At 41.4% G+C, this 26,749-nt stretch overlaps 2 protein-coding genes and 1 long non-coding RNA gene across 12 annotated transcripts; 2 read left to right on the top strand and 1 right to left on the bottom strand.

The window, feature by feature from the left end:
* The first annotated feature begins 1,190 nt into the window (after nucleotides 1-1,190).
* pgpep1 (pyroglutamyl-peptidase I) lies at nucleotides 1,191-6,378 on the top strand. 5 transcript variants are annotated; one of them, XR_009797812.1, is made up of 6 exons: nucleotides 1,191-1,874; nucleotides 3,080-3,132; nucleotides 3,260-3,376; nucleotides 3,718-3,885; nucleotides 4,808-5,031; nucleotides 6,043-6,377. XR_009797812.1 is itself a non-coding variant. In XM_061839831.1 (6 exons), exons 1-5 carry the CDS (start codon nucleotides 1,844-1,846, stop codon nucleotides 4,992-4,994), a joined length of 621 nt encoding a protein of 206 aa, XP_061695815.1. In that variant the 5' UTR covers nucleotides 1,200-1,843; the 3' UTR covers nucleotides 4,995-5,035; nucleotides 6,043-6,373. The 5 variants fall into 5 exon arrangements, 4 of the variants coding, with proteins under 4 accessions (XP_061695816.1, XP_061695815.1, XP_061695814.1 ...); XM_061839831.1 differs by having other exon boundaries at nucleotides 1,200-1,874; nucleotides 3,718-3,950; nucleotides 4,808-5,035; nucleotides 6,043-6,373; XM_061839830.1 differs by having other exon boundaries at nucleotides 1,200-1,874; nucleotides 3,718-3,950; nucleotides 6,043-6,372.
* LOC133511162 (uncharacterized) lies at nucleotides 5,802-12,199 on the bottom strand. Of its 5 annotated transcripts, none has more exons than XR_009797817.1 (3): nucleotides 12,094-12,199; nucleotides 6,880-6,931; nucleotides 5,802-5,910 (listed from the first exon to the last, which is right to left on the bottom strand). It is a non-coding gene; the product is annotated as an uncharacterized LOC133511162 (long non-coding RNA). The 5 variants fall into 5 exon arrangements; XR_009797816.1 differs by lacking the exon at nucleotides 12,094-12,199 and adding an exon at nucleotides 8,177-8,225; XR_009797814.1 differs by lacking the exon at nucleotides 12,094-12,199 and adding an exon at nucleotides 7,414-7,552.
* On the top strand, nucleotides 7,428-26,641 carry LOC133511156 (regulator of nonsense transcripts 1-like). 2 transcript variants are annotated; one of them, XM_061839822.1, is made up of 24 exons: nucleotides 7,428-7,846; nucleotides 8,662-8,798; nucleotides 9,388-9,477; nucleotides 9,596-9,763; nucleotides 11,523-11,703; nucleotides 11,800-11,961; nucleotides 12,475-12,559; nucleotides 12,742-12,841; nucleotides 13,139-13,240; nucleotides 13,428-13,587; nucleotides 14,975-15,093; nucleotides 15,338-15,502; nucleotides 15,626-15,740; nucleotides 15,820-15,963; nucleotides 17,568-17,781; nucleotides 17,924-18,041; nucleotides 18,253-18,409; nucleotides 18,482-18,624; nucleotides 19,910-20,084; nucleotides 20,154-20,235; nucleotides 20,345-20,506; nucleotides 20,783-21,015; nucleotides 21,131-21,253; nucleotides 24,224-26,641. In XM_061839822.1, the coding sequence occupies exons 1-23, from the start codon at nucleotides 7,682-7,684 to the stop codon at nucleotides 21,248-21,250; spliced, it is 3,297 nt and encodes a 1,098-aa protein (XP_061695806.1). In that variant the 5' UTR covers nucleotides 7,428-7,681; the 3' UTR covers nucleotides 21,251-21,253; nucleotides 24,224-26,641. The 2 variants fall into 2 exon arrangements, with proteins under 2 accessions (XP_061695806.1, XP_061695805.1); XM_061839821.1 differs by having other exon boundaries at nucleotides 7,429-7,846; nucleotides 12,742-12,840; nucleotides 13,132-13,240.
* The last annotated feature ends 108 nt before the right edge of the window (nucleotides 26,642-26,749 follow it).

Below are 26,749 nucleotides of genomic sequence, written 5' to 3'. Positions count from 1 at the left end.
ATAGCCAGTGACGCAGAGGCGGCGGAGAAAGGTGAATGGGTTCTGCAGCGCGGCGGGTGTAGGCGGCTGATGGGAGGTGTTCTTGCGCTTGAGTGGGAGGGCTGCCATTCATGAGAATGAATCAGTCTTTGGCGTTTGTAACATCAGGAGGCCGCATTTGAATAGGCACACATCCAGCCCATATATTGCGAAAAAGGAACAACAGTCCTCCACCCTATGCCGAGCATATTTTCTCCACAATGCCACTTAACAGCCGCATAGTGTCCAGCGTGAGTCATTTCGCAACCAAATGGGTGTGGATTGCAATGAAAGGGGGGGGGGGGGGGGAGAAAAAGTCTTTCCTGTAAAAAACTGAGATTAGCTCTTCTTTAATGACAACAAAGTGAGCAGATTTGTCCTCTTAAGCATAGAATGGTGAATATGTGGCTTTGTGTGAGAGACACTTTCCCCTCCCGCTGCCTCAAGGGTGGCCTTTGACTTCTATACACTCCTTTGGGAGACGTCAACACGTCGCACATTTTGTCACCAACGCCTTCAACTTCACCACTACAACGAACGCCGGGCGGCCGCACCCGCAAGCCAGTTTTGATTGGAAAAGGGCCCAAAATGGCCCCAATTGTACTCACTTTAGCATCTCATTTGTTTGGACGTGTCCTCTAAAACAGGTAACACATAAAATCTGAAATGATTTCCTTTTTTACAGTGGGACCATAACTTCCTACCTTAATTTATGTACAGTATATGGCCCAACATTTAGGGTCTGAAACGGATCAGACAGTCTTAAATACTGAACATGTTCAGTTGTATTGTTGTTTTTAATTGAACCCCAAACAACATGTTGTGACTGGCAACTAAGAAGTAAACTGTATTTCTGTAATAACTAAAGAAAAAGAAGTATCCACACATCCGTCATTTTCTTTGCCGCTTAACCTCACAAGGGTCGCAGGGATAGGCTGGACCCTATCCCAGCTGTCAAGGGGCAGGAGGCGGGGTACACCCTGAACTGGTTCCCAGTCAATCGCAGGGCACATCGAGACAAACAACCACGCTCACAATCACACCTCGGGGCAATTTAGAGTGTTCAATTAATGTTGCATGTTTTTGGGAAGCGGGAGGAAACCGGAGTGCCCGGAGAAAACCCACGCAGGCACGGGGAGAACATGTGAACTCCACACAGGCGGCTCCGGGATTGAACCCAGGACGTCAGAACTCTGAGGACAATGCTTTACAGCTGATCCACCGTGCTCTCCGAAGTAAAAGGATGTAAATTAAAAATGTTTGGATATTTGAGAAACTGTTGCCTCTGTTTGTTAACTGCACGTTTGCAATTTTAGGACAGACACCCCACGCTTCGTTTTCATCAGCCGCAGGTATATATGAAATTGAAAATACGCAGACGCAGAGGTCATCTGATCCAAGGACTTGGAAAATGTGGTGGTGGTGGGGGGGGGGGGGACATGCAGCTACAGTTTTCCACAATTGTTGTGACTTGTAGACTCATTTTGCGCATCACTCTCGGGAAAAAAAAAACATTTCATTATAGGGGTAAAATACACCTTCACAATGTTTGAGACAGATACAGCCCTTTTTCTTCTTCGGTCATCACTCTCTGAGCAAACAATGCTTTCAAAAGTTTCACGGTGTTGCGTTGCGTTTGTCGTGCTCTCCTTCTTTCATTAGAATTGATTGTAATACCCACTTCAGTGCAGTTGGTGGCAGTGCAGGCATGTCCGGGGGCGTCAGTTGATTCAAGTGCGTCACATCCGGTCCGCCACCAGTCAGATGACAGCGCTCGGATGGTTGTGGAGTTCCTCTCGTCCGCATTCAATAACAACCAACCAGGATGGCAAATAATAAGAAAGTGATTGTCACAGGTGAGATTATTGAACTGTGAAAATTAAACTGTTAATAATAGTGATTGTCATTTCGGATAAAGAGCATTTAGTACGAGTGGTATTTGAACACAAATCAACTGATCGTTTTTAGGTGGAGATATTCAATTTATACATTTTTATAACGATAGGAGAGTTATCATTTCATATTTTTTCCCCCGCTTCCCCCGTTTTGTGTTCTTTCTGAAAAGCCCCAAAATGCCACCAGTTGGCGTAAAGTCCCATCTTTTATGAAAGAACGACACTGCTAAGAATGTTGAGGAGCTAAATTTAGCCTGGGTCGTTAACGGAAAAAATTAAAAAGTGAATCTTCATGCACATGTTGTTAATTTTGTCAAAATAAAATTCAAATATCTTTAAGGGTAATGGAGATATGTTTGCAAAATATATCTAAGTATTTTGGTCACCACAGTTTGAGCAATATTTATGTTTTCAACTATTAACATGGGCAGTTATAATCATTTTGCTGTCAGTTGCTTGTAATTATTCTCAGCAGGGCTCTGTCCATATTCCCCGCTATTCATGGGCGATTACTGCTCCGTGCAGTCTGTTTATTACATTATGGTCGTAGTTTGCAGTGCCATGGAACTGCCATGCACCATTAGTGAGAGGTTTCAACTTTTTTGACTACCATAGGTAGTTACTCCGCATAATTTCTTTAAGCCACTGCACCGTGCAATGTTTCTATTAGTCATTTCAACTGCTCTAAATTGCTAGAGGTCTCGGCACTATTTACACAACTGTCAAAAATATATACATATCGGCATTACCACATTACTGGTAGCCTCTTATTGCTTCTATTGTCTGTCAATTGACTGTTGTCATACTAGGCCGCCTCCAACTATTGGAGACAAATTCATTGTGTGTTTTTTGACATACTTGGCAAATAAAGATGATTCCGTTTCTGATTTGAGACACAACTTTTTTGTTGGATCTTATTCCATTTAAAACCATATTTCATACCACGTAGTCCGGTGGATGGACTCCGACTTTTAGATGAAAGTTGCACTGGATTTTGGCTCCACCGAGCTGATAAAGTCATGAACAGATGAATTGTGGTTATTATGTAAATTCATACAAAGGGTTAGAACGGCTCACACACAGACACATTTTCAGAAATAGGTCAAAAAGTTCTTAGCGGTGTGGTCACCCAGTAAAGTGACATTAAGGACATCTTTGTGCTTCAGGCTTTGAGCCGTTTGGAGAACATGCTGTGAACTCCAGCTGGGTGGCAGTACAGGTAAGGGCTCCTCTGCTGATTCATATTTAATAAGTTGAAGTGTGTTTCGGCTGTGTTTAACAATGGTTGTGCCACTTACCTCAAAACACAATCGTAAATTGTTGAGTGCCGTTTGTTTCACGGGCAGGAATTGGAGCGTTTGGGGCTGGGTGAGGCTGTAGATCTTTATGTATGTGAGGTGCCTGTGGAGTACCAGGCAGTCCAGAGTCTCCTTCCATCGCTGTGGGAACGACACCTACCACAGGTGATTTAAAAAGTCTGTGCATGATGTCAACTTTTAATTGAGGCAAGGCACGTACCTGCTGCAAATGGCAAACATCAGTGAGTCATTGTGATTGCCTGTCGATGCCAACAGGTGGCGGCAAAACGCTACTGTTGTCTAAATGAACTTCCTCAACTAACTTCAATATACTTTCGTGATGCCAAGATGGCGCCAAACGATGGCCAAGCAATACCGTTAAGCCAGTTTTAATCGACAGAAATCTGGAAATATACAAATGATGAACTGTGTGAAATGTTGTTGATGTGTTCAAAATTTACAATAATAAGTTTCCCTGCATGTGTTTTTTGGGGTCCTGCATGCAGTTAGTAGTCCATGTTGGTGTGTCAGGTCTGGCAACCACAGTCACTCTGGAACAGTGCGGCCACAACAAGGGCTACAAACGCCCGGACAACTGTCGCTTCTGCCCGGCGTCGCAGTGCTGCATGGAGGACGGGCCCGACTGTATCAGCTCTCTGCTGGACATGGACACGGTCTGCGAGAGGGTCAATAACTCCGACGTAGGGGTCGCTGTGTCCGTTTCTAAGGATGCTGGAAGGTGTGTGACTAAAGCAGCCCACTTTGCAATTTATACCTGACAACATTAAGTACCTTTACGCGTGCCATTTCAATCCAAAATATGTATCCAAAATCATTTCTTTACAAAGCTAATAATGGGCACTGTTGACGTGGTGTTTTTTAATATATACAATTGTGGGTTTTGTATGGGGGATGGATGATGGACTAGTGTCTTGTTTACATCATGTAGACATATAACAATACACACAGGTGTTCTTTATCACCCAAGAAGAATAGATAATCCGTCCATCCAATTTCCTTGTCGCTTATCCTCACAAGGGTCGCGGAGAGTGCCGGAGCCTATCCCAGCTGTCAACGAGCAGGAGGCAGGGTACACCCTGAACTGGTTGCCAGCCAATCGCAAGGCACATAGAGACAAACAGTCGTACTCACAATCACACCTACCACTCACACAGGCGGGGCTGGGATTGAACGCGGGTCCTCAAAACTGGGAGGCCAACGTTTTAGCAGCTGATCCACCGTGCCACCAGAATAGCTAACATGACTGCAATTCACTGAGGAGCCACCTTAATCATGTTTATCTTTACGTCTGAATTACACAAACCCCAAGTGGTCAAGGCACGCACAGCAGGAGCAACACAATGTCCACTGAATTGAAGCATCAAATATGGGGAAAACTGTTCATGTAAATTCCGCTTTGTTGCATCACCACCGTATGTGTTTATAAAGTACAATATGTTAAATTGCTATTTGTCTTATTAAAAGAAGACTGGAATTAGACCTGCAAGATCTCAAATCATGTGACACTGCCATTATAGGAACGCCCCACATACATAACACTGACCTCTTTTCAACAACTGTTTTTCCCTCCGAAAGATACCTGTGCGACTACACCTACTACTCATCTCTATTCCTGGGTCACGGGCGCTGTGCCTTCATCCACGTGCCTCCGCTGGGGAAACCCTACAGCAGCCAGGAGCTGGGTCGAGCCCTTCAGGCTGTCGTCCGGGAGATGCTGACGCTCCTGGAGGCGGCGAAAGCTGAGGAGGAACATTCACATTAATGACAGGGTGGCCACTTCAGATGACTAACATTATCTTGTAGGTATCATTCCTCACATGATGATGGTGTGACACTTTTAAACTACGGTGGTACCTCTACTTACGAAATTAAGTCATTTTGTAACGTGAATTTTTCGTACGTAGAAGCACTTTTTACATATGAATAGCATAATCTGTTCCAAGACCCCCCCCCCCCCGCCCAAATATAAGCATTCAAAGTACATAATGTAAAGAATAATAAAAATTATGTTCATTCACGTGGGACAGTGGAGCAGCTGGAAACCGTTGGCCTACAGTTCTGAGGTCGCGGGTTCAATCCCGGACCCACCTGTGTGGAGTTTACACGTTCTCCCCGTGCCTGCGTGGGTTTCCTCCGGGCACTCCGGTTTCCTTACACATCCCAAAAACATGCAACATTAATTGGACACTCTCAAATTGCCCCTAGGTGTGATTGTGAGTGCGGCTGTTTGTCTCGACGTGCCCTCCAGCACTCCTCCCGACCCCTGTGAGGATAGGCGGCTAAGAAAATGGATGGATGGATGTTTATTTACCTTTGCCGTTGGGCGGCTATGCAAAGAGAAAGGTGAGTGACAAGCAAAAGGCATTGTGGGGGATGAAGGACATTTGATAGCTGAGAGAAAACATGCGTACAAATGTACGCACGCGCACAACTCAATTCCACCAAAGTCTATTTTTGCCTTTCGTAACCTGAATTTTCCCGTTACTAAAGACGTTTGTAAGTAGAGGTACCACTGTACTAGAAAATTATTTATAAAATTAATATTGCTTTAGGGAACATGAAAGTGATACTTTTAAAGCAGGGTTTACTTTGGGGCTGCTGAAGGAAGCTTCCGGGCAAGGCTCCCCGAACGTGCACCCATTTTCTTGAAAAATCCAGTCTTCTCAAACATCTTTTTCCTTTAAAAAAAAAAAACTAGAATAAACAAGAACACTGGTCTCTAGTTGTGTGCAATACTACTAATAAAACGCTTAATAGCAACGCTGCTGTAATTTTCACTCATAGAAAAATGTTTCTCTGCTTGCATCAAGCCCGGTCGACCCCCCAAGAGCCACATACCCCACTGTGATTGGTTGGGTCGTCAGGTCCGCACACAACACTCGCCGAAAATGGCCCCTATGCCACCCATTTGAGACCCCTGTCTTTAAACCTGTTGAGAGGCTTGTTTTGACAAACATCCTTGTTTGGGTTTTTTTCGTCCACCGTTTCCATACACTTGTTTTGCACTATAGTTGCATCTGACATTAAAAGGAAAAAGTCTCTGCAATGTTGATTTACTGATCTCTGGGAGAATACTGAACATTCAATCAATAATGATTAATTGTTAATGATTATATGTGTAATTAATGCAGAAAGTGGCTGCATTATGTTTTAATAAAATATTTTGCAGTATTGTCTGTCTTTTTGTCCTTATTAGAAATCGCTTTTGGTAGCTCTTAGATTATAAAAAGTTCACAAATAAATAATTATTATCCTCTGTGTAGGGAAACAAAAATCCACACACCCCTGTTCAAATGCCAGAGTTTTGAGATATGTTTTATTTTTTTTATTTTTTAAAATAATTTCAAAATGTTTTCCACCATTAAGGTGACCTGGAACCTTCTACAAGTATTATTATTTTGTCGTTGCAAGCGGGGCAATAAACTGAAATCATGTGGTTGCATAAGTGTGCACACCCTCTTACAACCAGTGATGTGGCTGCTATATTCAGGATGAAACCAATCACATCACATTAAATGGGAGTCAGCAAACACCTGCCACATTTTAAAGTGCTTCAGAAGAAACCAAAGTAAAGGACAAATGTTCTCATAGCTGACTTCAATGCAGGCCGTGTGGGTTTCCCAATCAGTGACTGTGTGAATGGTCACCTCTATGCTCTGACTGGATGGCGACCAATCGGGGGTGTAATCCATCTTTTGCCTGAAATAAACAGGGAGAGATTCTCATTTCTTGATGCCATGAACAGGATCAATGGTAGAGAAAATAAAGGCATGTCTTGTTTTGCTTCCGATCAGAAGGCAGAAAGTTTTGGGCTGCTATTATGGACAGTTCATGAGTCTTTCCACTTTGTCTGAGGCCTCAGTTACAACTAGGTGTTGGTACGGTGTTCTTGTCATCAAGTCCAGTGTTTGTGCTGTACATAAATTTTGATAACGAGAAAATTAAACTCCTTCATCGGACCATAACACCTACTTGTTTTTGAGAGTTTATAATTATACATTTCTTGATCAATTCAAAACATTTGCAACCTCGTGTCTCAAATTAATTCTACAAAAAAATTAATTCTCGAGTTGTATTTTCGTCACTTTACGGAGTGCGCGTGTGACTTCAAAGACCTGACCTTGATGAATAAACCTGTGTGAGTTTTTAATAGAAGACCGTATTGACGTAGGCAGTTCTACTTGTGTTTGCGATTAGCTCCTTCGCTTCCCTCGCCTCCGCTCCATGGCTTCCTGTGGGGCTCAAGAGGTCGTGAGCAAGGAGCCTGAAGCAGCCAAATAGAACGCAGCCTCAACCAGACCCATCTATTTCAAGCTCGCCGCCGCTGTTTGTCTCTTTTTTTTTTTGTTTGTTTGTTTCTCTCCCTCCTCACTGCTCCTCATTTACTCTCGGACAGCGGCTGCGTGGGGAAACTGTACAAATATAGTGCCGATCAGGGCAAGTGGAATCATGAGCGTGGAGGCGTACGGGCCGAGCTCCCAGACTCTCACGTTTCTGGACACCGAGGAAGCCGAGCTCCTCGGAGCAGACACCCAGGGCTCCGAGTACGACTTCACCGATTTTACCCTGCCCAGCCAGACTCAAGGACAGACCCAGAGTCAGCCAGACAACCAGGTCAGCCGTCATGTTCGTCCGTCGTCTACTGCACTGTTTTGTTGGAATAACGAACAACAATGTGGCTAATGGAAGCTAACAACAACAACATCGGGCTACGTCCGGTTGTGACATCACGCGCCTGTCGCCATGACATTAGCTTGGCTAACTGGCTAGCCCGCCAACACTTCGAATTCTACAGTGTTTCTCGGACTTTTCACCCCAACTACCACCACAAAAAATACTTTCCGAGTAACACCACCACATTAAAGTTCGGTATCCAAGTAAAACTACCACGTTAAAGTTCACTAACGTAGTATGTTTTCATTAAAAACAATTTAGAGCCTCTACCTGTTATTTTAAGCCACTGTAACGCTCACGAGTAAATGTGAACATTAACACTGCGTTTTCATAAGGAAGCACTGTTTTTTTTTTTTTAAATTAAAATGTATTGGTGCATAACCTTTAAATTAAATCGCACTTACGTTTATAACCAAACAGTTATTAAAGACAAAATGCAATTGTACACTATCTCAAAGTTCAAAACAACTGAAATGTACTTGAAAACAACAAAGCCATACTGTGCATGAAAAGTAAACAAGTACATCTAGGTTGTATACATAGGCACAAACTTCATGTGTAGGTGTTTTTTTTTTTAAATAAATCATGGGGTCCAGAGACTCCAGTTTAAGAAACACTGCTTTAAAACATCACATGAAATTGTATTACCTTTCCAAACAGTAATCATAAATCATCAATGAATTGATTGATTGAGATGATTTACATGTATCACAAATGGGTCGAAGATGCTTCATATCATGATTGTGTGTTTATAGATTAACAGTCCTGGGTGTGCGTTACAAAATGGAGACGACCCTATGCTGAATGCAAGTCACTTGCTGGCAGAGTTGAACTTTGAGGAGGAAGAGGAGGACACCTACTACTCCAAGGACCTCCCCGTGCATGCTTGCAGGTTAAAAAGACAATACCCAAAATGACACAATATACACACATAACCCTTTTAGCACCCCCCCCCCAAAAAAAAGGGCAAACGCATCATTAGCATATTCAAAAACTATTTGCCAATGGCTTCAACTCATGCCACAAATCACTCAGCCAAGTCCACTGTAAAATGCTGATACACACTTTCCTCACAAGAAATGTCCCGCTTTCTAAAATCATAGTCATTGAATGTAAGTATAGTGAAAAATAATATCGGCATATCACCTCTTAATGTGTTTGATATTAATAGTTCAAGATATTTTTTTTTTTGCGATTTATCGGCAACATCATTAAGGAAGGTGGAGTACCCGCAAAGGAAAAACATGTAACTACAGTGAGAGATTCAAACCCATAATCTGTCGACTGATCTAAAGCACTTGGTTGTTAGATTTTCATTGAATATGAGCATCAAATTTCCAACTTGAATACTTGAGCTTTTATTGGAATATCTTTGTTGTGAGTATAATTTATAAACTGCATGTCTGTATTGTATTAAAAAGGATTAATTAAGCGTCAGTAATTCAGTCAATTTAATCCCGGTTCAATGACTCGTGTTTTAGTTACTGTGGAATTCACGATCCGGCCTGCGTGGTCTACTGCAACACCAGCAAGAAATGGTTCTGTAATGGCCGTGGAAACACCTCGGGCAGGCAAGTTATTTTGACCTGTAAAAGTCATGAGGAGTACAGGACATATGGCTGATACCACAATATGTCCGCTGTCTTAAAGTCCTCCACCTTGTGTATTTATTGTCCTTTTCACTTATAGTCACATTGTGAACCATCTGGTGAGGGCGAAGTCCAAGGAGGTGATCCTGCATAAAGATGGTCCTCTGGGAGAAACGGTGCTGGAGTGCTACAACTGCGGTTGTCGCAATGTCTTTCTGCTTGGCTTCATCCCTGCTAAGGCGGACTCCGTGGTGGTGTTACTGTGCAGGTGAGGCCTTCTGGTGGGTAACTGATCCAAAATTTTAAAAATGTATACATGTAGATCACAATGAATTTGAATATTGTGGAAATCTTGATTTGTTTCACGACAGTAAACTTTAATTTATCGCACATCTAATTATTAGTATATGTTTCATATATGCATTTCAATACCAATTTGTGGAACTGTTCCCAAAAACATGCAACATTAATTGGACACTCTCTAAATTGTCCCTTGGTGTGATTGTGAGTGTGGCTATTTGTCTCTATGTACCCTGCGATTGGCTGCCAACCAGTTTAGGCTGTAATAGGGTCTATCACTCCCGTAACCCTTGTGAGGATAATGGGCTAAGAAAATGAATGAATGGATGGATGATTTTTTTAAACTACAGTATTGCAGTCGAAATCAAGCTAAACAGTGTCCTTCCTGTCAATATTGTGTTGAGTGTATACATTATGCCCAGATCTAAATTGCCCGTAGGTGAGTGTGAATGGTTGTTTGTTTCTATGTGCCCTGCGATTGGGTGGCAACCAGTTAAGGGTGTACCCCGCGTCCTGCCCTTTGATAGCTGGGATAGGCTCCAGCACTCCGTGAACCCCGTGAGGATAAGTGGGTTGGAAAATGAATGAATGTAAAGTATTAAATTCTGTAATATATTGGGGTTTTTTTCTGTCGTTGCGCACTTAGTGGCAGTACATTAGTTGCCTAAATATGCAGAAGTCAGTCACAAAGGCTCAGTAAGCTGCAGTAATTATTTTTTTTTCCAGAGGAAATAGAATATTTGCCTGTGAGTTTTCTTATAGTTTGACGGCAGCATCGTTAAGTCTTCAAATATTTATTTTTAAAGGGTCATAACGTTGCAGCATTAGTGCTGATTTTGTTAGTTTAATGTTTTGCATTGTTTGTTAGCATTGCTTTTGGTGTGATTTGGTCAAATATGTGTAATTCTTTGTTTGATGATACATGCCAGTCACTCATATTGACTTTTTTATTGCAAATGTTCGCAATCAAGCATGAAAAATCATGCGCATGAAATTTGTTACGAGTAGAAAAAATAGATACACTATGTCACGATTACCGACAGGAATGTTTTTTTTTTTACAATGTATTGCTAGCTTGTTGCCACTAATGCCGATTATGTTGAACTCAACTTTCAGCATTTTAAAAACATTGCAGGTACAGACTGTTCGTGTTTATTCCTTGACAGGCGAGTGCATTGAACTTTTCTTCAGATAAAGTTTGTCAGATCAAGAATTTTTATTGATGAAAATTTTTAAATACTGTTTTATATCATGTTCTACCAATACCAGTTGAAATTGGAAATCATTTCTGAGGTTGAAATTTTAGTTTTCTATTTTAGTCATGTATTTGTTTATTTTATTTTTAATTTACAGTTATGTTATATTAATCCAGTAAGTTATTTTAAGGTCTTGAGATTCCATCCCTAATCACACCCGGAACTTTATCTGTGAGCATGACTGAACAGACCTGTATATTTTTTAAATGTGAGTGACTGACATTCTACAGAAAGCTTGAATTGTGAGTTACAAGCTATGTTTTTCCTCAGTTGGTACTTGCTGGAAAAAGTTTGAGAAAATGGGCAATGCATGTAATAAAAACATGGAGGGGGCTGGGGGTTGTTTTTCTCTATTGGTCCCAATATCCTGTGAATAGTGGGGGTTGACTAAATGTAAATCTACATTATTCAAATTTTATTTAGATGCACCTGTATATCTCATGACAGCAGTTAGTTTTGTTTGCCACCCAGACAGCCATGTGCCAGTCAGAGCAGCCTCAAGGACATCAACTGGGACAGCTCCCAATGGCAGCCTCTCATTCAGGACCGGTGCTTCCTCTCCTGGCTGGTCAAAATCCCGTCAGAGCAAGAGCAGCTTAGGGCCCGACAGATCACAGCCCAGCAGATCAACAAATTGGAGGAGCTGTGGAAGGTACTGTCAGCAAGGCTGGCCTGCCCACTGACTGTATCCGTTCTCTAGTCTGTTTGGTTGCTCATCGTCTCAGCTGGGCCTCTGTTTTCTTGACAGGAGAATCCCAGTGCATCATTGGAAGACCTGGAGAAGCCTGGGGTAGATGAGGAGCCCCAACATGTGTTGCTGCGCTATGAGGATGCCTACCAATACCAGAACATCTTTGGTCCTCTTGTCAAATCGGAGGCTGATTATGATAAGAAGCTAAAAGAGTCCCAGGTATCAGGGTAACACACTAAATAATTTGATCCCAAAGAAGAAACATTGTGCATTTTTTTTTCACAATTCAAAACAGTTCCAAGGTGTTTGTAGCATGCTTTCATAAAAAATACCACAAGGATAAACAATTACCTCGTACATATTGTACCTCTTCCTCAGATCATCGTGTTTCTAGTGGCTGGTCAGCTACGATTAACAGCGCCCATATTTTGCTTGTCAAAGGCGATTTTGGCTTTTGTTACTCTTGAGAGACCAAGCAGAGTCTAGGCTTTATGACGAGAGCAGCTGCTACTTATGAAACATACAAAGCGAGTGACAAATGGCTTTTCACTGGTGGAAGCAGCACTTGCTACCTTATTACACTGTGTGTATGTGGTGCATGGACACATCGCCACACACAAATAACCCCCACCACCACCTTGTCGACATCTTTACCGACAAATCAAGTATGTTTGGCTTTTATACGAATATCTGTAGCTCTTTTAATTAAATGAAACAAATACAACTTCACAGACTCAAGAGAATATCACAGTCAGATGGGACCTTGGCCTCAATAAAAAGAGAATTGCCTATTTTACCCTGCCCAAGACTGACTCAGGTATGTATTTAATAGTTTGTCTTTCATTTCAGGTTCACACATTTGACTGTGCTGTTTTTATTTACTAGTATGTGATTATTTTTATGGTTGGACTAAACGTAAAACAATGTTTGGAAAAACAATATATATATATATTTTTATATAATTAAATAGTTTTCTTTTGTTTCTCTGATTTCTGCCAGACATGCGACTGATGCAAGGAGATGAAATCTGCCTGAGATACAAAGGGGATCTGGCACCACTTTGGAAAGGCATTGGACATGTTATCAAGGTTCCTGATAGTATCCTTATGAGTGTTTTAAAGGCTCATCAACTTTATAACGTGTGTTCCAAAATGGGGGAAACACTGGTGTAACCTTTCTGTCAGCACACTTTAACAAACATTGTGGATTTAGTAATCAAATTATACTTCTATGTCCTAGTGATTTTAGAAATAAAATGATACCTGTTTGTCTTTGCTTTTATGCCAATAAATGGTGGAAAGTGATTTTCCCGTGACATTGGACTGCAGCCTAAATTGTAAATAATACAAAAAAAAATTTCACACTGAGTCTTCCGTGACTAACTCCTAGACTACGGCGATGAGATCGCCATCGAGCTAAGGAGCAGTGCTGGAGCGCCAGTGGAGATTCCACACAACTTTCAGGTGGACTTTGTGTGGAAGTCCACATCCTTTGACAGGTACGGCGCAGTGTCCTTCGTTTCACTACTAAGTTTATGTATTTTATTGATCCTTATAATGATTCAGTATTGAGCAGTGTTTAGTCAACCAGCACATTGAGACTGGGGTGTCTCGCAATGGCTACTGAAGAATACCATTTTAGGCCCGTCATGTTGGGCTAAGTTATTCTGGTTGTTGTCACTGCAGGATGCAGAGTTCCCTGAAAACATTTGCTGTTGATGAGACGTCAGTGTCAGGTTACATCTACCACAAACTGCTGGGCCACGAGGTGGAAGACGTGGTCATCAAGTGTCAACTGCCCAAACGCTTCACTGCTCAAGGACTGCCTGACCTAAATCACTCCCAAGTAAAGCTGGAATGCCATTGCGTGTTTCAAGTGACATAATTTCAATTGCTTTGCTCTGAACTACCACAATCATACGTCATGCCACCGTAGCTATAAAAAAACTTGAACATATGATACCTTCAGCTTAGAATCAAGCCTATTCTAAATGTGAAGAAGACAGTGATATGTATTGGATATTTGCAAATGTCAATGGCGTCTAAACAGACATATAGAAAATATCCTCTCATTGCGAGCTTGGCAACATTGAAATACAAAAAGGATGTACGCAATCCATCCAGCCTCTCGTTTGTGCTTTTATATTGTTTACACCAATTCATTTTTAAACACTTTTATAACAAAACACGTTTAAACGCATACCAGAATATACTGCATTTAGAGAGAGCAAAGAGCTGTTGATAACAACAATATTGTATAAATAGTATAAAAAAATGGTTTCTCTGATAACAAAAAAATCTGTAATATTCCAAGACCGTGATAAGTAAACTGAGATTTATAGTAGCATTTTTTTTTTTTTTTTTTTGGAGAAACAACGAAACATAATTTAAAAAAACACACACACACACAGACAACAGCTGTAACTCTAAACTACACGAAAAAAATAGATGGGGTCTAAATATGCTATGCTAGAAGTTAGTTGCCTTGACTTTTGAGTGATCTGACTTGAGTTTTTAGGGCTACTAGCTGTTGTTTGGCCATGCTAGTAAAAAATTTGTAGTAAAAAATTGAGAAACGAGTATTTGATAGTGTCAGAGATCTCAACTCACTGAAAAAATGGAGCAGTAAAGCAGATAGTGAACAATTATTCAAAGAAAGAATTGCTTCATTCTGTTTATTGCCACTCCCAGTTGAAATGTACTGTCAAACTAAACAAAAAGTATTATGCATTGTATTTAAGACAACCACCTAACCTTCCCTTGTGTAGATATCTGTTAGCTTGATGCTAACACACAATGCAGAAATACATTAACAGAAATAGCATCAATGTTGCAATAGTTATAATCATCAAAGGAAGAGATATTTGAGCACAAATGGTACAGCCACTTTTTGTTTGTCTTTATTATACTACCCCTGGTAGCCAAGTCGTGAACACCAGAAGGAGTAGTGTGGGCCTGAAAGAGATTAATTGCATTTCAATTTTTTCCAATGGCTAAAATTGATTTTAAGTGTTTAGAGTTTTCGAGTAGGGACCAGGAATAAATTAGTGGTCACTTAGATGTGTACTGTAATTCTAGCTTAAGCTATCAATGTACTTTATATTTATTGACATTGCAATTAATGTATGTGATGATAATCACCATAATAGAGTACTAAGCCAGAAGGACAGTTTGGAGATCGCCAGCATCCAGCCATCCACCCATTATATGATAATGTGTTTTGTACCACATAGGTGTATGCAGTAAAGACCGTTCTACAGCGACCGCTCAGCCTGATTCAAGGTCCACCGGGTACTGGAAAGACCGTGACTTCTGCCACAATTGTGTACCACCTGGCCCGACAGGGAAACGGGTACGACTTTGTTTTTTCCATTTCACATGTAGAAGGGATTGTCTTTTATTATGTGTAAATTTGAGCGGCATGGTAGAAGAGTGGTTATTTGCTGCTGCTCCCTCGTAGCCAGACAGTTTGTCTCCAGCTTGTGTGGGGAGTTTGAACGTTTCCCCCATACCCTTTTTAGTTTTCAGTCTCTTGATGATGGTCTCCATTCTTGAAGGGCCTTCTGGAGTAAACTTAATGACTTATTTCTCTCCAGACCAGTGCTGGTGTGTGCTCCCAGTAATATTGCTGTGGACCAGCTGACAGAAAAGATCCACCAGACCGGGCTCAAAGTGGTGAGGCTGTCTGCCAAGAGCAGGGAAGCCATTGACTCGCCTGTGTCCTTCCTGGCTCTACACAACCAGACCCGTAACATGGACAGGTGACATGAGCAGTGATATGAATTCAAAATCTACCGGTAGTTTGGTATCGCTAGACGGCTCAGAGCTGTATTGTATCTAGATGTCGAAGAACATTGGTCTCATGCGTTTCCTTTTGTTAACAGTATGCCCGAACTTCAGAAACTACAACAGCTAAAAGACGAGACTGGAGAGTTGTCATCCTCTGATGAGAAACGTTACAGGGCTTTGCGACGCACCGCTGAGAGGGAACTGTTGATGGTAATGAAATGAAGTGGGGTTTTCTACCCCTAACTCTTGACCACGGCCATTAAATTGCTATTAATTTGAACCCCTGCAGAACGCCGACGTAATCTGCTGCACGTGCGTCGGGGCAGGTGACCCTCGCCTGGCCAAGATGCAGTTCAGATCAATCCTGATTGACGAGAGCACACAGGCCACCGAGCCGGAGTGCATGGTGCCTGCGGTGCTTGGAGCCAAGCAGGTACGAGTCCTATTTCAGTTCTGGGTGCACGTTGTGTTGTGTTGTGTTGCGCTGTGTTGTTAGTGAAATGAATGTCCCACCAACCAGTTGGTCGTTCACTCACTGTTCTGATTGTTATACTGTGTAACAACAACACTATTGTTGACTATCGCCACGGTAAAGCAAAGCAAATTTATTTGTATAGCGCCTTTCATACACTCAATGTGCTCTACATGATTAAAGACATTTGAAAAAGGGATAAAACATTTAAAATGGGATAAAAACAATAAACATGAACAAATATCTAAAAAAAGACAAATAAAACTGCACACAGTGCAAGTAATATGATTAAAAAGTGGATATATTCAAAAAAGCATGAGAAAAAAAAGAAGTTTTCTCAACCTGGATTTAAAAACATTCACACTTGGGGCTAACCTCACCTCTGTTGGGCACTTATTCCATTTGTCCGCAGCATAATAGCTAAATCCTGCTTCACCATGTTTGCTTTGGACTCTGCACTCCACTATTTGACCTGAGTCAGTCGATCACAGAGCCCTGGGTTTGTATTCCATAAGCAATTTCTTTAATGTATTCAGGATCTAAATCATTTAGTGATTTGTAGACCAGTAGCAGAACTTTAAAATCTATTCTAAATTTGACTGGAAGCCAGTGCAAGGACTTTAGGAATGGACTTGTATACTCTGACCGCTTTGTTTTGGTCAGAACGCGAGCTGCAGCATTCTGAATGAGCTGCAGCTGTTTAATAAATACTCTTGTTTTACGGACACACCCACCCCAGCAAAGCATAAGTAGGGAGACTCCACACTGGAAAAATAAATAGAACTGAAGAAGCTTTTGGCATTAATGGTTAAAATCTTCAACTGATAAGAACAACTCAATTTTCCCGGATTCAACTTTTGCTGCTTACCATGACTTGCATGATTGAGGATAAGACAAAAATTGACACGAAGACATTAGCCAAGAGTTACATACATCACAGCAACTTTGCAGTGAATATAGTAGTGTAGTGAATATATCCACAGAAACGCATGTGCTGGCTACTGGCCATGTTATGACATGGGGGAAAACATCATAGTACCAAATAATTTCTGACCGCGAACCTTTCCATACTAGACAGGTGGATAAACATATGAAGCTCACCTTTTCTTGAAATGGTGAGGTAGAGGCTGTGGCTGTAGCTACTCAACAGGAATCTTGTGCTTTAATTATATTTTAGGCTGGATAGCTGCTACAAAGACATTCTGCAATCGGGCTGTTGAGAGCAAAATAAGAAAATACACTTATCGTACCTCAATTACGACTTTTGCGAAGCCCACTCCAAAACACCTTTATGTGTAATGTATTAAACATCTGGTTTCAAATCTATGTAAAGGCATCTTGACAGTAGGATTATTTTTTTTAGGACATTGGATTTGTATTTGCCTTTGTTTCATCTTGATTTTTCATAATTTTCAAGCCTTATTTTATATACTTTTTTTTTTTCATTCAAGTTTGGCAAGGTTTGTAACAATACATTTGGTTTACAGAGTCAAACTTTTTCCCCATTAATTTTCATTATGAATAATATCTGATGTAATTAATTTGAAATGTGCTTTCTTTCTTAGTTAATTTTAGTGGGTGACCACTGCCAGCTGGGCCCAGTGGTGATGTGCAAGAAGGCAGCTAAAGCAGGCTTGTCCCAGTCTCTCTTTGAGCGTCTGGTGGTTCTGGGGATCCGTCCGATCCGTCTGCAGGTTCAGTACCGCATGCACCCGGCCCTCAGTGCCTTCCCCTCAAACATCTTTTATGAAGGCTCACTGCAAAATGGAGTCACTGCAGGTCAGATTCTCAACTTTTTGTTGAAATATTCAGTTTTGATAAATATGCGACTAGCAACTCAGGTCCACTAGGTGACAGAAGTGCGAGTCCAAGCTCGTTTTCTACCCCCCCAGTGATGTCATTGTGCTACGTCTGCGTGCAGGCGACCGTGTGAAGAAGGGGTTTGACTTCCAGTGGCCACAGCCTGACAAGCCAATGTTCTTTTATGTCACACAAGGCCAGGAGGAAATTGCCAGCTCTGGAACATCATACCTCAACAGGTGTGCACTGTTGAGGATCTCGATTAAATTGAAAAGAATGTTAATAATAATCAAAAGTACAAAAAAATAAATATAAAATGATTACTCTCTTGTGGTGAATTGAGGTACTGAAATACAATGACCTTTCTACAATACTCAAGTATATTGAGAGGCACTTACATATTTGCCACAGTTTTTGTTTTTGTTGTGTAATCACATCTTTTTCACACAGAACAGAGGCAGCTAATGTGGAGAAAATCACAACAAGGTTGCTAAAGGCTGGAGCCAAACCGGATCAGATTGGCATCATCACCCCCTATGAGGGGCAGAGATCCTATCTGGTCCAGTACATGCAGTTCAGTGGCTCCCTTCATACCAAGCTTTACCAGGTAGTTGACAAGTGTCTTTGCATTATAAGTAACAGAGGACACCTCAAATATTGTCTTTATTTCTTCTTGCAGGAGGTTGAGATTGCCAGTGTAGATGCATTCCAAGGCAGAGAGAAAGACTTCATCATCTTGTCTTGCGTGAGGGCCAATGAGCATCAGGGCATTGGCTTCCTAAACGACCCTCGTCGTCTCAATGTGGCTCTCACGAGAGCCAGGTAAAAATCACAAAAGCCCATGATTGTTGAGTGAGTGCTTAGCATCCTTCCAAAACTTCGCCCTATACCAGGTGATACTACAGTATGCAAGTGCTGTGCCCATCATGGCTGGTAAAAGTACTCACACACTGTACTTAAGTGAGCTTACTTACGTATGTAAAAAAAAAAAGACTTGTAAAATTGGATGTATTGATTTAACACATGTCCTTAAGTAGAAACGTACAGGCTCTGAAATGTATGTCATCCATGACAGTTGAAAAAAGGAGAAAGGACCGATAATTGCTTTCAGATGGAGGGAATAAAAGTTAAAAGCTGACCATAAATAAATTGTCCACTACAGAAACCTGAAAATTTTACGAAAGTATGGGTGTACCATTGTGGCAAACGGGTCCAAGCAGATTGGAACAGCTGGCGGAAGGTATCAATCAGGTGTGTTATGTGACAGAAGAGTCTCTGCTCAGATGAAGCACAAAGTTTATAAAACAGTGGTTAGGCCAGCCATGATGTACGAATTAAAGAAGATGGCACTGAAGAAACAACAGGAAGCAGAACTTGAGGTAGCAGAAATGTTGAGGTTCTCGCTAGGAGTGAGCAGGTTGGATAGGATTAGAAATGAGCTCATTAGAGGGACAGCCAAAGTTGGATGTTTGGAGACAAATGTAGCGATAGCAGACATTGATGGTTTGGAAACATCCAGAGGAGAGAGAGTGAGTATATTGGTAGAAGGGTACTGAGGATGGAGCTGCCAGGCAAAAGAGTGAGAGGAAGACCAAAGAAAAGGTTGATGGATGTTGTGAGGGAGGACATGAGGACAGTGGGTGTTAGAGAGGAAGATGCACAAGATAGGCTTAGATGGAAAAAGCTGACACGCTGTGGCGACCCCTAATGGGACAAACCGAAAGGAGAAGAAGAAGAAGGGTGTACCAATAAGTGAACGGAATACAAGAGACAGGTGATGCTGTAAACTGCCGAGTAATATACAATATTAAGGTATACTAGGAAATACAGACAATGCTGACTTTGCACAGTTTTTATCTATTCAGGTCTTTTTTTTTTTTTTTTTTTTTTTTTTTTTTTTTAACAAGTCCTCATCTGCAAATGTTTATAGAAGTCGTCAGCCTATTTTGACAAAATAAGTAGCAGAAAGTTCAGATATCAAATCCAGTGAGTGAAATTAAAAAGTCGGACAAATATTTAGAGTATGTACAAGTACCTGAACAATTTACTTAAGTGTGGTAACGAAGTATTTATATTTGGTTACTTGCTACCACTGGTGTCCGCGTAGGTATGGTGTGATCATTGTGGGCAACCCTAAAGCTTTGTCCAAGCAGCCATTATGGAACCACCTGCTGAACTACTACAAGGAGCAGAAGGTGTTGGTGGAAGGGCCCCTCAACAACCTGAGAGAGAGCCTCATGCAGTTCAGCAAACCTCGCAAGCTGGTCAACACTATCAACCCTGTGAGTTCAACAAAAAAGGCCAATGTTAATCCTCTGCTCATAAAAATTTCCTGTTTGGTGGTTTTATAGGGCGGTCGATTTATGAGCACAGCCATGTATGACGCCAGAGAAGCCCTCATCCCTGGATCTGTTTATGATCGCAGCAGCAATGGTGAGAAGTCACTTTAAAACCCTGACAAGGAGGGTGACAGACACGCTCTCTCATAAGCAGGAAGAAATGAAATCTTTTGAACACAATCAGAGACACGTTTCCGTTGCAGGGCGCACATCCAACATGTACTTCCAGACCCATGACCAGATTGGAATGATTGGTACGGGCCCCAACCCTTTGACGTCTTTGAACATCCCTATCCCCTTCAGTCTGGTCATGCCTCCTATACCTCCTCCTGGCTACATGGGGCACGTCAACGGGCCAAAATCAGGTAACATTTGAGAACCTGTCAAGATGTGTAAAGCAGGGTACGTGCACAAACCAAAACTAGCATGTAATCGAACAACGGGAGCTCCGTCAATATTTACTACTATTCCTACTTTGGTACTACCCAAGGTTTTGTCACAATCTCGCTGCATCCTAGGGTGCTTGACAAAGACCGTAAAACATGAAATAATTGACTTTTTCCAATTACTCGCTGAGACGAGGTTCCACAGAAAAAAAACACAAATGTCAATTTGTGAAAAATGAACTCCCCACTCAACAGGTCGTGGAGGCGGCATGAAGGGGAAAGCTGGTACTGGAGGAGGGGGCGGGGCGCGTGGTAGTCGCCCGAGAAAGTGTAGCAACCACGGCGGAGGGTATCTCGGGGGCAGCCAGGCCAGCCAGGACCAGGTCTCCCAAACCTTCTCCCAGGGCCCTCTGACCCAAGGCTACAACAACATAAGTCAGCCATCGCAGATGAGCCAGCCTGGGCTCTCTCAGCCGGAGCTTTCCCAGGTCGGATCAGCGTGCGTGTGTGTGTGCGTGTGTGTGTGTGTTTGAGTTGTTATTTTCTTGTAAATCTCACAATCATCCCCTCTGATCTTTGTTGCTGTCGTTGGTTCAATAATAGGACAGTTACCTTGGAGATGAGTTCAAGTCCCAGATTGATGTGGCGCTGTCTCAGGACTCCACCTACCAGGGGGAGCGAGCCTACCAGCATGGTGGTGTGACTGGACTGTCCCAGTACTAGACTGTAAGCAAAACGTGCAAGAAGCTTACAATTTTACAAGAGCTGTTTGATACCATTTCAAAGTTTCGGGTCACTTAGAATTGTCCTTAGGTTTGAAAGAGCATGACTATTTGTTTGTTTACCACAGTAACACCTTCGCTGAAGTAGATGCTTGAATTTGTCAAAAGGAATCCAACCGTTGACTGCCATCGATGTATAGAGGTCGTGCACCTACGTCATCGAAATCACATGACTTTTGTTTACCTCACCATATTGCCGGTCGAGCAAAGTCGGTTGGAGACTACACGGAAATATGTCTTGTAGCACGATGCCAAGAGTCTTGTCCAATACCGTTAAACATTTAGAAGGTGAAAATAAAGGATGGTACGTGGCAAAATTAAATAAACTCAGCATAGAGGCCCCGTATTTAATGCCGAAGTCGATGTTTTCGCCGATAAGAAATTGGACTGTTAATTCGCTTCCGCTTGTCTTGGACAACTGAATATACACATAGATCTGCTGAGTAAGTCGTTGAGATTTACACGGAAAAGTTTGAAAGCGTATAAAAGTCTGGACGCATACGAATACTTTGTTGCTGGATCTGTTCTCATCAGGAATAAATCCCACATAGTGACAGTTTTGACGGCTCGTGAACGCAGAAGCGTTCGGCCAGACGTGAAACTTTGCCGGAATCAATCGATCTTTTCAGCTTGTATTCAATACACAGACCAATATTTAAATAAATGACCCCTGGTTTTACACGAACTCTCATCCATTAACTATGATTGGAGAAAAAAAAAATAAGAGGACCGAGTCGTCTCCATGGAACATACACGGAAGCGATTGCGGTCACACTTAACCTCCGTAAACCTCTGTGACTGATGTTTTTTTTTTTTTATATAAACACGCATTGTTCTCAAATGAGCCAATTTGGCATTATAAATACTTTTTGGTAATTTGAGATAGAGAAGAATAAATCCTGCCTGAAATGAAGCAATCGCTACACAGGCGTGTGTGTATTTTGGTTGGGCACCATCCATCATGTTTAATTGCCGAAATGCATCGATTTTTTTTTTTTTCCAGTCTTTTCAGCTGGTGTTTCATAGAATGATCTCTTTGAATATCTGTCTCGTCTGTTGTGACAACCAACAGCACAACAGGTCTCGGTATTGTAAATATTCTCCTCCGGTTCAATGTCTCCCAAATTGTCGAGCAGCTCTGTTTGACCGGCAGTATGGCGCCGTGAAAATGGTGACGTCACGTGCACGAGCTCTATAATTTCATCAAGTAGTTTTTCAACAGAAAAGCGTGACAAAGGGGTCACACTCCGCTGTCTGTGTTCACCTGTACAAACCAACGTAATAACTAAGAGGTCCATGGTAGGTAGGACGGTGCATTGATTTGGATTTAAAATAAGCACAGCTTTTGAGTTGAAGTAAAAGATTAGGCGATCAATCTTGGCCAGTCTTGTCGAGTGTGAGGGAGAGAAATGCCATCAGATTGGAAGTTAGACAAGTATAGCCACCTCAACTTTGAACGGATATGTAAATGTAGCACATAAACAGAGTTTGTTCCTGGAAATTGTGTGTTGCGACTATGAGAAAAGGTGTCTCGGTTTCATGGGGTGCATGATGGAGAAAAGCCACTGACATTGCGGTGAGTTGCTCATAAATAATTATTTTGCCATGAAAAGACTTTTGTCAGTGATATGTTTTTTCTTTTGTGACAGTTTTGAAGTGTCACAAAAGCAATACATATTACTGTCAGATTCAATGTTCTGCTTATTCCTTTGCAGAAAAAGGTTGTGTTATCCACTTTTTGGTCAGAAATTTACAGTGAAACCAACCAATGTTCTACTTCTGATTAATAAGGAACGGTAGAAAAGCTAGAAAAACATTTCTCGGGAAAGAATAGTCTACCCGTTCTTATGGTAGATGAGTTGTCCTTGTTGTAACAAAGCACAATACTCTGCGGGTCTTGAAAGATCATTCAAAGTGCCCCAGATCGGCCGTTAGTATACGGAACTATTGGGGGGGGTGCTTTCAACACATCTGGCACTCAAAGACTTAAATTAAAAAAAAAAAGTTGTTTCTTTAAACTAGAAGTAAGATATCTTGAAAATGGAGAAGTTCTAACTCTGGAGGCAAGAACAAGACAAGTTTGAGAGACATTGGGAAAACTCGACAAAATATGCCATAACATCAAAAGATGTTAGTACATAATGTGAAATCAAGTTTATCTTAATTTGGTCCATTGGTTCCCACTACTTATTAATTTTGTTGTCATTCATTATTATTATTATGTGTTGTGCAGTGTTTTTTTTTTCCCTAACTTACAAGTATTGCATCTTGTCTTATTGTCAGAACAAATATCACCCAAGGGTTTCGATACCAAGAAAATTTGAAACCTAAAAAACTTTTTTACTTCAAGCGAATATGTAAATCATTGTACATTGTTTTTGGAACATTTGTTGGAAGGTGCTTAGAAGTGGTATCACTTTTCTTCTTTTTTTCACTACTATAATTATTCGTGTTTTCCCTTTAAGACATATATATTTTTTTTTTTTGCTCATTTACGGATACGAACTTGGTTGAGGATGACCTGCTAGATTAGATAATTGGAGATGAGAGAAACCCTCCTACTGTCATTTATAAAGGTATTATTATCCCACTGTTAATGAATGTAAATTAATTGTATTTTTTTCTCTCCCTTTCTTTCTTTCTCTTTCTTTCTTTCTCTTTGTTTCTCTCTCTCTGTATATAAAAGTGTGGAAAAAAAAATACGCAGTACATTTGTTAGTGACCCCAAACTTGAACGGCATATTCACGTCAAAAATTGTAGCTTTTAGTTGAAATTTGAGCGCTATCTGCACTATAACCTTTGCATCTGAACGTAGTGTGTCACCTTCTCTAAAATTTTAATTGCACAAGTCCAACTGTTTAACATTTCAGTACTTTTTGCTTGATCCACCTCTCTCTGGTTTTTGTCTTGTAGCTTGCTGAAAGGAGCTCAGCCCGAGTGAGCTCAGTTCCTCAGAATGAAAAAAATCTGGGTGAAGACTAACAGAACGAACAACGATACCCGTTTTCCACCGCGACACCACAGTGTGAAAAGAGCAGAGGCAGGCGAGCGAGGACCGAGAAAAGCAACCAATCGCGAGCGTGCAAAAAGAAATGGGAGCAGAGCAAGGCAGGGGCGTGCCGTGCCGGTCGGCGGAGGAGTGAAGGCCACCGCTGCCGGCGCGCCACCCGGGAAAGACGAAGCGTGGGAGAAAAGCTGGCTTCTTGGGATCAGCGCTGACGACCTTTGTGGATCAAAGAGGGAAGGGAAAGATCCATTTGGTTCTGAATGCAGACAGATTGCGTAATCGGACTGAACCCTTCTTGGTATCTCCGGGCTGTCCGCTTCAAACGTTGGGAGAAGATGGAGAAGAGACGTGTCTCGCGCATTCGTCCTCCGAGCTTAACTGGACAGGACGTCTTGGAAGTGAAGGGGACACGAGCCCGGAACTTTTTCAAACTCCAAGTCGAGAGTGTGAACTTAACTTCTGGCTATGCTAGTGAACTCAGTCACTGGACATTTGGGGATCACATAGCCGCCAATTTATCATTCACTTTGATTTCCTCAGCTTTGAGCAGGAAGTTTTATTTCAAAGTACATCAAAACCTATTCATGCAGAATAGGGACAATGTCCTACTGCTAACAGCAAAGATTTGCTAGTACAGAGGTGCCTTTAGATATGAGTAAAATTCTTTCCATGACCACGCTCATAAGTAGAGAAAACTTTGCAAATCATCTTTCCCCATCTAAATGAATGGTCATGCCATTAATCCATTCCAGCCTCCCCCCCCAAAACATTTTGTAATTTGTCTCTAATTCGAAAAATAGTCTGCTGTAGCAGCGTGATACTTTACTGTACAAAAACATGCAGACATTAAATAGATTCTAAAGAAATTAACTTGGTTTTGCTACATTTTAGCTTCCAATTCATACATCGTTTGTCTCCTTTTGGTGTTTGTGTGGCTTGGCCACCTGGAGGCATGATTTAGACTTACAGAGGTGCTGTACTGGATTTGGAGCTACTCTGGGCTCATCAATTAACTGCAGGAATACAAGTCTTTCTTCAGAGAGGCGAGAGAATATATGCCTGTGAGTGTTCGTATAGGGTTAGTGGACTTTAAAGCAAAGCTGTTTGGCTGTCAATACACAATTTGTTTATTTTTTTTGTGCTCGTATCTCAAATAGTTGCTTGCAAGTAAAAAAAAAAATCAATATCTAAAAAGACCTGTAAATCGGGTAACTCGCATCTGAAGGCCCCACTAATTTAAGGTTTGTAATTATTTTTCATAGCTGCTACAAGATGTAGGGGACAACCCCCCCCCCCCAATTAGACAAGGCTAAGGCATGACTAAATGAAACGCGTTCTCTCAGCTCAATCTAGTTGCCTGGCACCAAGATACCACTAAATGGGGCCAAAGCACTACCTCTACTACACATTATTTGTATTACTTTGGTTACTTTGGAGAATTCCTGAATTTTGAACCGTGACTATGCGGGGTTTCACTGTAGTGTATTTGGCTATCAATTAAGATCTGAAAGGAACAAGTGGTACAAAATGGTACTTAAGATTTAAAAATAGCTTAAAATACTTCGGACTGCAACTGATGATAATTTTTGTTTGAAATGGATCTTTAGTGCCACTAAATGAGGAACAAACATCATGACACCCATTTAAAAACCTCAATGAGTGCAAAATTTGAATTTTACGTATTGAAGATTGCATGTTCAATTTGGTCATCTTTTGAGTGTTTACAACATCCAAAACTGACCTACAGCATACTGATGGCTTATTACTTAATTGACAGAGGTTTTGGTTTCATTCAGTGAGTTAAATTTAATGCATGTTTAAATCATAGCCATCTTGTTGCCTGGGATAATTTTCTTTTCACCACATTCATATTTGAATTGTTCCTGCATTTTTCTCTTTTCTAAAGGTATCCAATAATGATCGCTTTTGTTGTCCTTTTGTGGAAAGATGAACCTCTGCAATCTTGAATGATTGTTTCACTTATGATTGCTTGCTTGCATTACTGTATTTTCCTCCAATTAGTTGTTATGACTGCTTACAAATATATAACGGCTAAAAAAAATTCAAATGTATTTTGTTTCACTGCTGTACTGGTAGTTTTGGAAGTGTCTGCCTTTTCAGTAAAAACACGAGAAATGTGACATCGTACAAGCCCATCTAGCAGCAGTCTGTTAAGTATTTGTTTTTATTTTGCATCACAACAGTTGGTGTGCGCAACAGTCGCGATTACTTTCCACTACAACCCTTATGAGTCCAACAGTAAGGCTTGAAAGAACAAAAATAATCTGTGTGGGTTGTGAAAAATACATTCCACGTTCAACCAATTACTGTTGTGTCCCTTTTTCTCCCAGATGGAGGCAACATGCCGAAAATGACAAAGCCTGAAGTGTCCATCGTGTTCTTGAATACATCACAGCGGTGGTCCAATGATC

Source organism: Syngnathoides biaculeatus, chromosome 13 (assembly GCF_019802595.1).
Source record: "Syngnathoides biaculeatus isolate LvHL_M chromosome 13, ASM1980259v1, whole genome shotgun sequence".
Taxonomy (NCBI): domain Eukaryota; kingdom Metazoa; phylum Chordata; class Actinopteri; order Syngnathiformes; family Syngnathidae; genus Syngnathoides; species Syngnathoides biaculeatus.
The sequence above is the reverse complement of the archived record's forward strand: the minus strand, read 5'-3'. Positions and strand labels throughout refer to the sequence as shown.

Excerpts from the sequence above, each read along its gene's own strand:
- pgpep1 (XM_061839829.1), top strand. The coding sequence starts at position 1,844 with ATGGCAAATAATAAGAAAGTGATTGTCACAG. Across the intron at positions 1,875-3,079 it reads TAAGAAAGTGATTGTCACAG|GCTTTGAGCCGTTTGGAGAA; the intron begins GTGAGATTATTG and ends TTTGTGCTTCAG. Across the intron at positions 3,951-4,807 it reads GTTTCTAAGGATGCTGGAAG|ATACCTGTGCGACTACACCT; the intron begins GTGTGTGACTAA and ends TCCCTCCGAAAG.
- LOC133511156 (XM_061839821.1), top strand. The coding sequence starts at position 7,682 with ATGAGCGTGGAGGCGTACGGGCCGAGCTCCCAGACTCTCACGTTTCTG. Across the intron at positions 8,799-9,387 it reads CTCCCCGTGCATGCTTGCAG|TTACTGTGGAATTCACGATC; the intron begins GTTAAAAAGACA and ends CTCGTGTTTTAG. Across the intron at positions 18,625-19,909 it reads GTGGCTCTCACGAGAGCCAG|GTATGGTGTGATCATTGTGG; the intron begins GTAAAAATCACA and ends GTGTCCGCGTAG.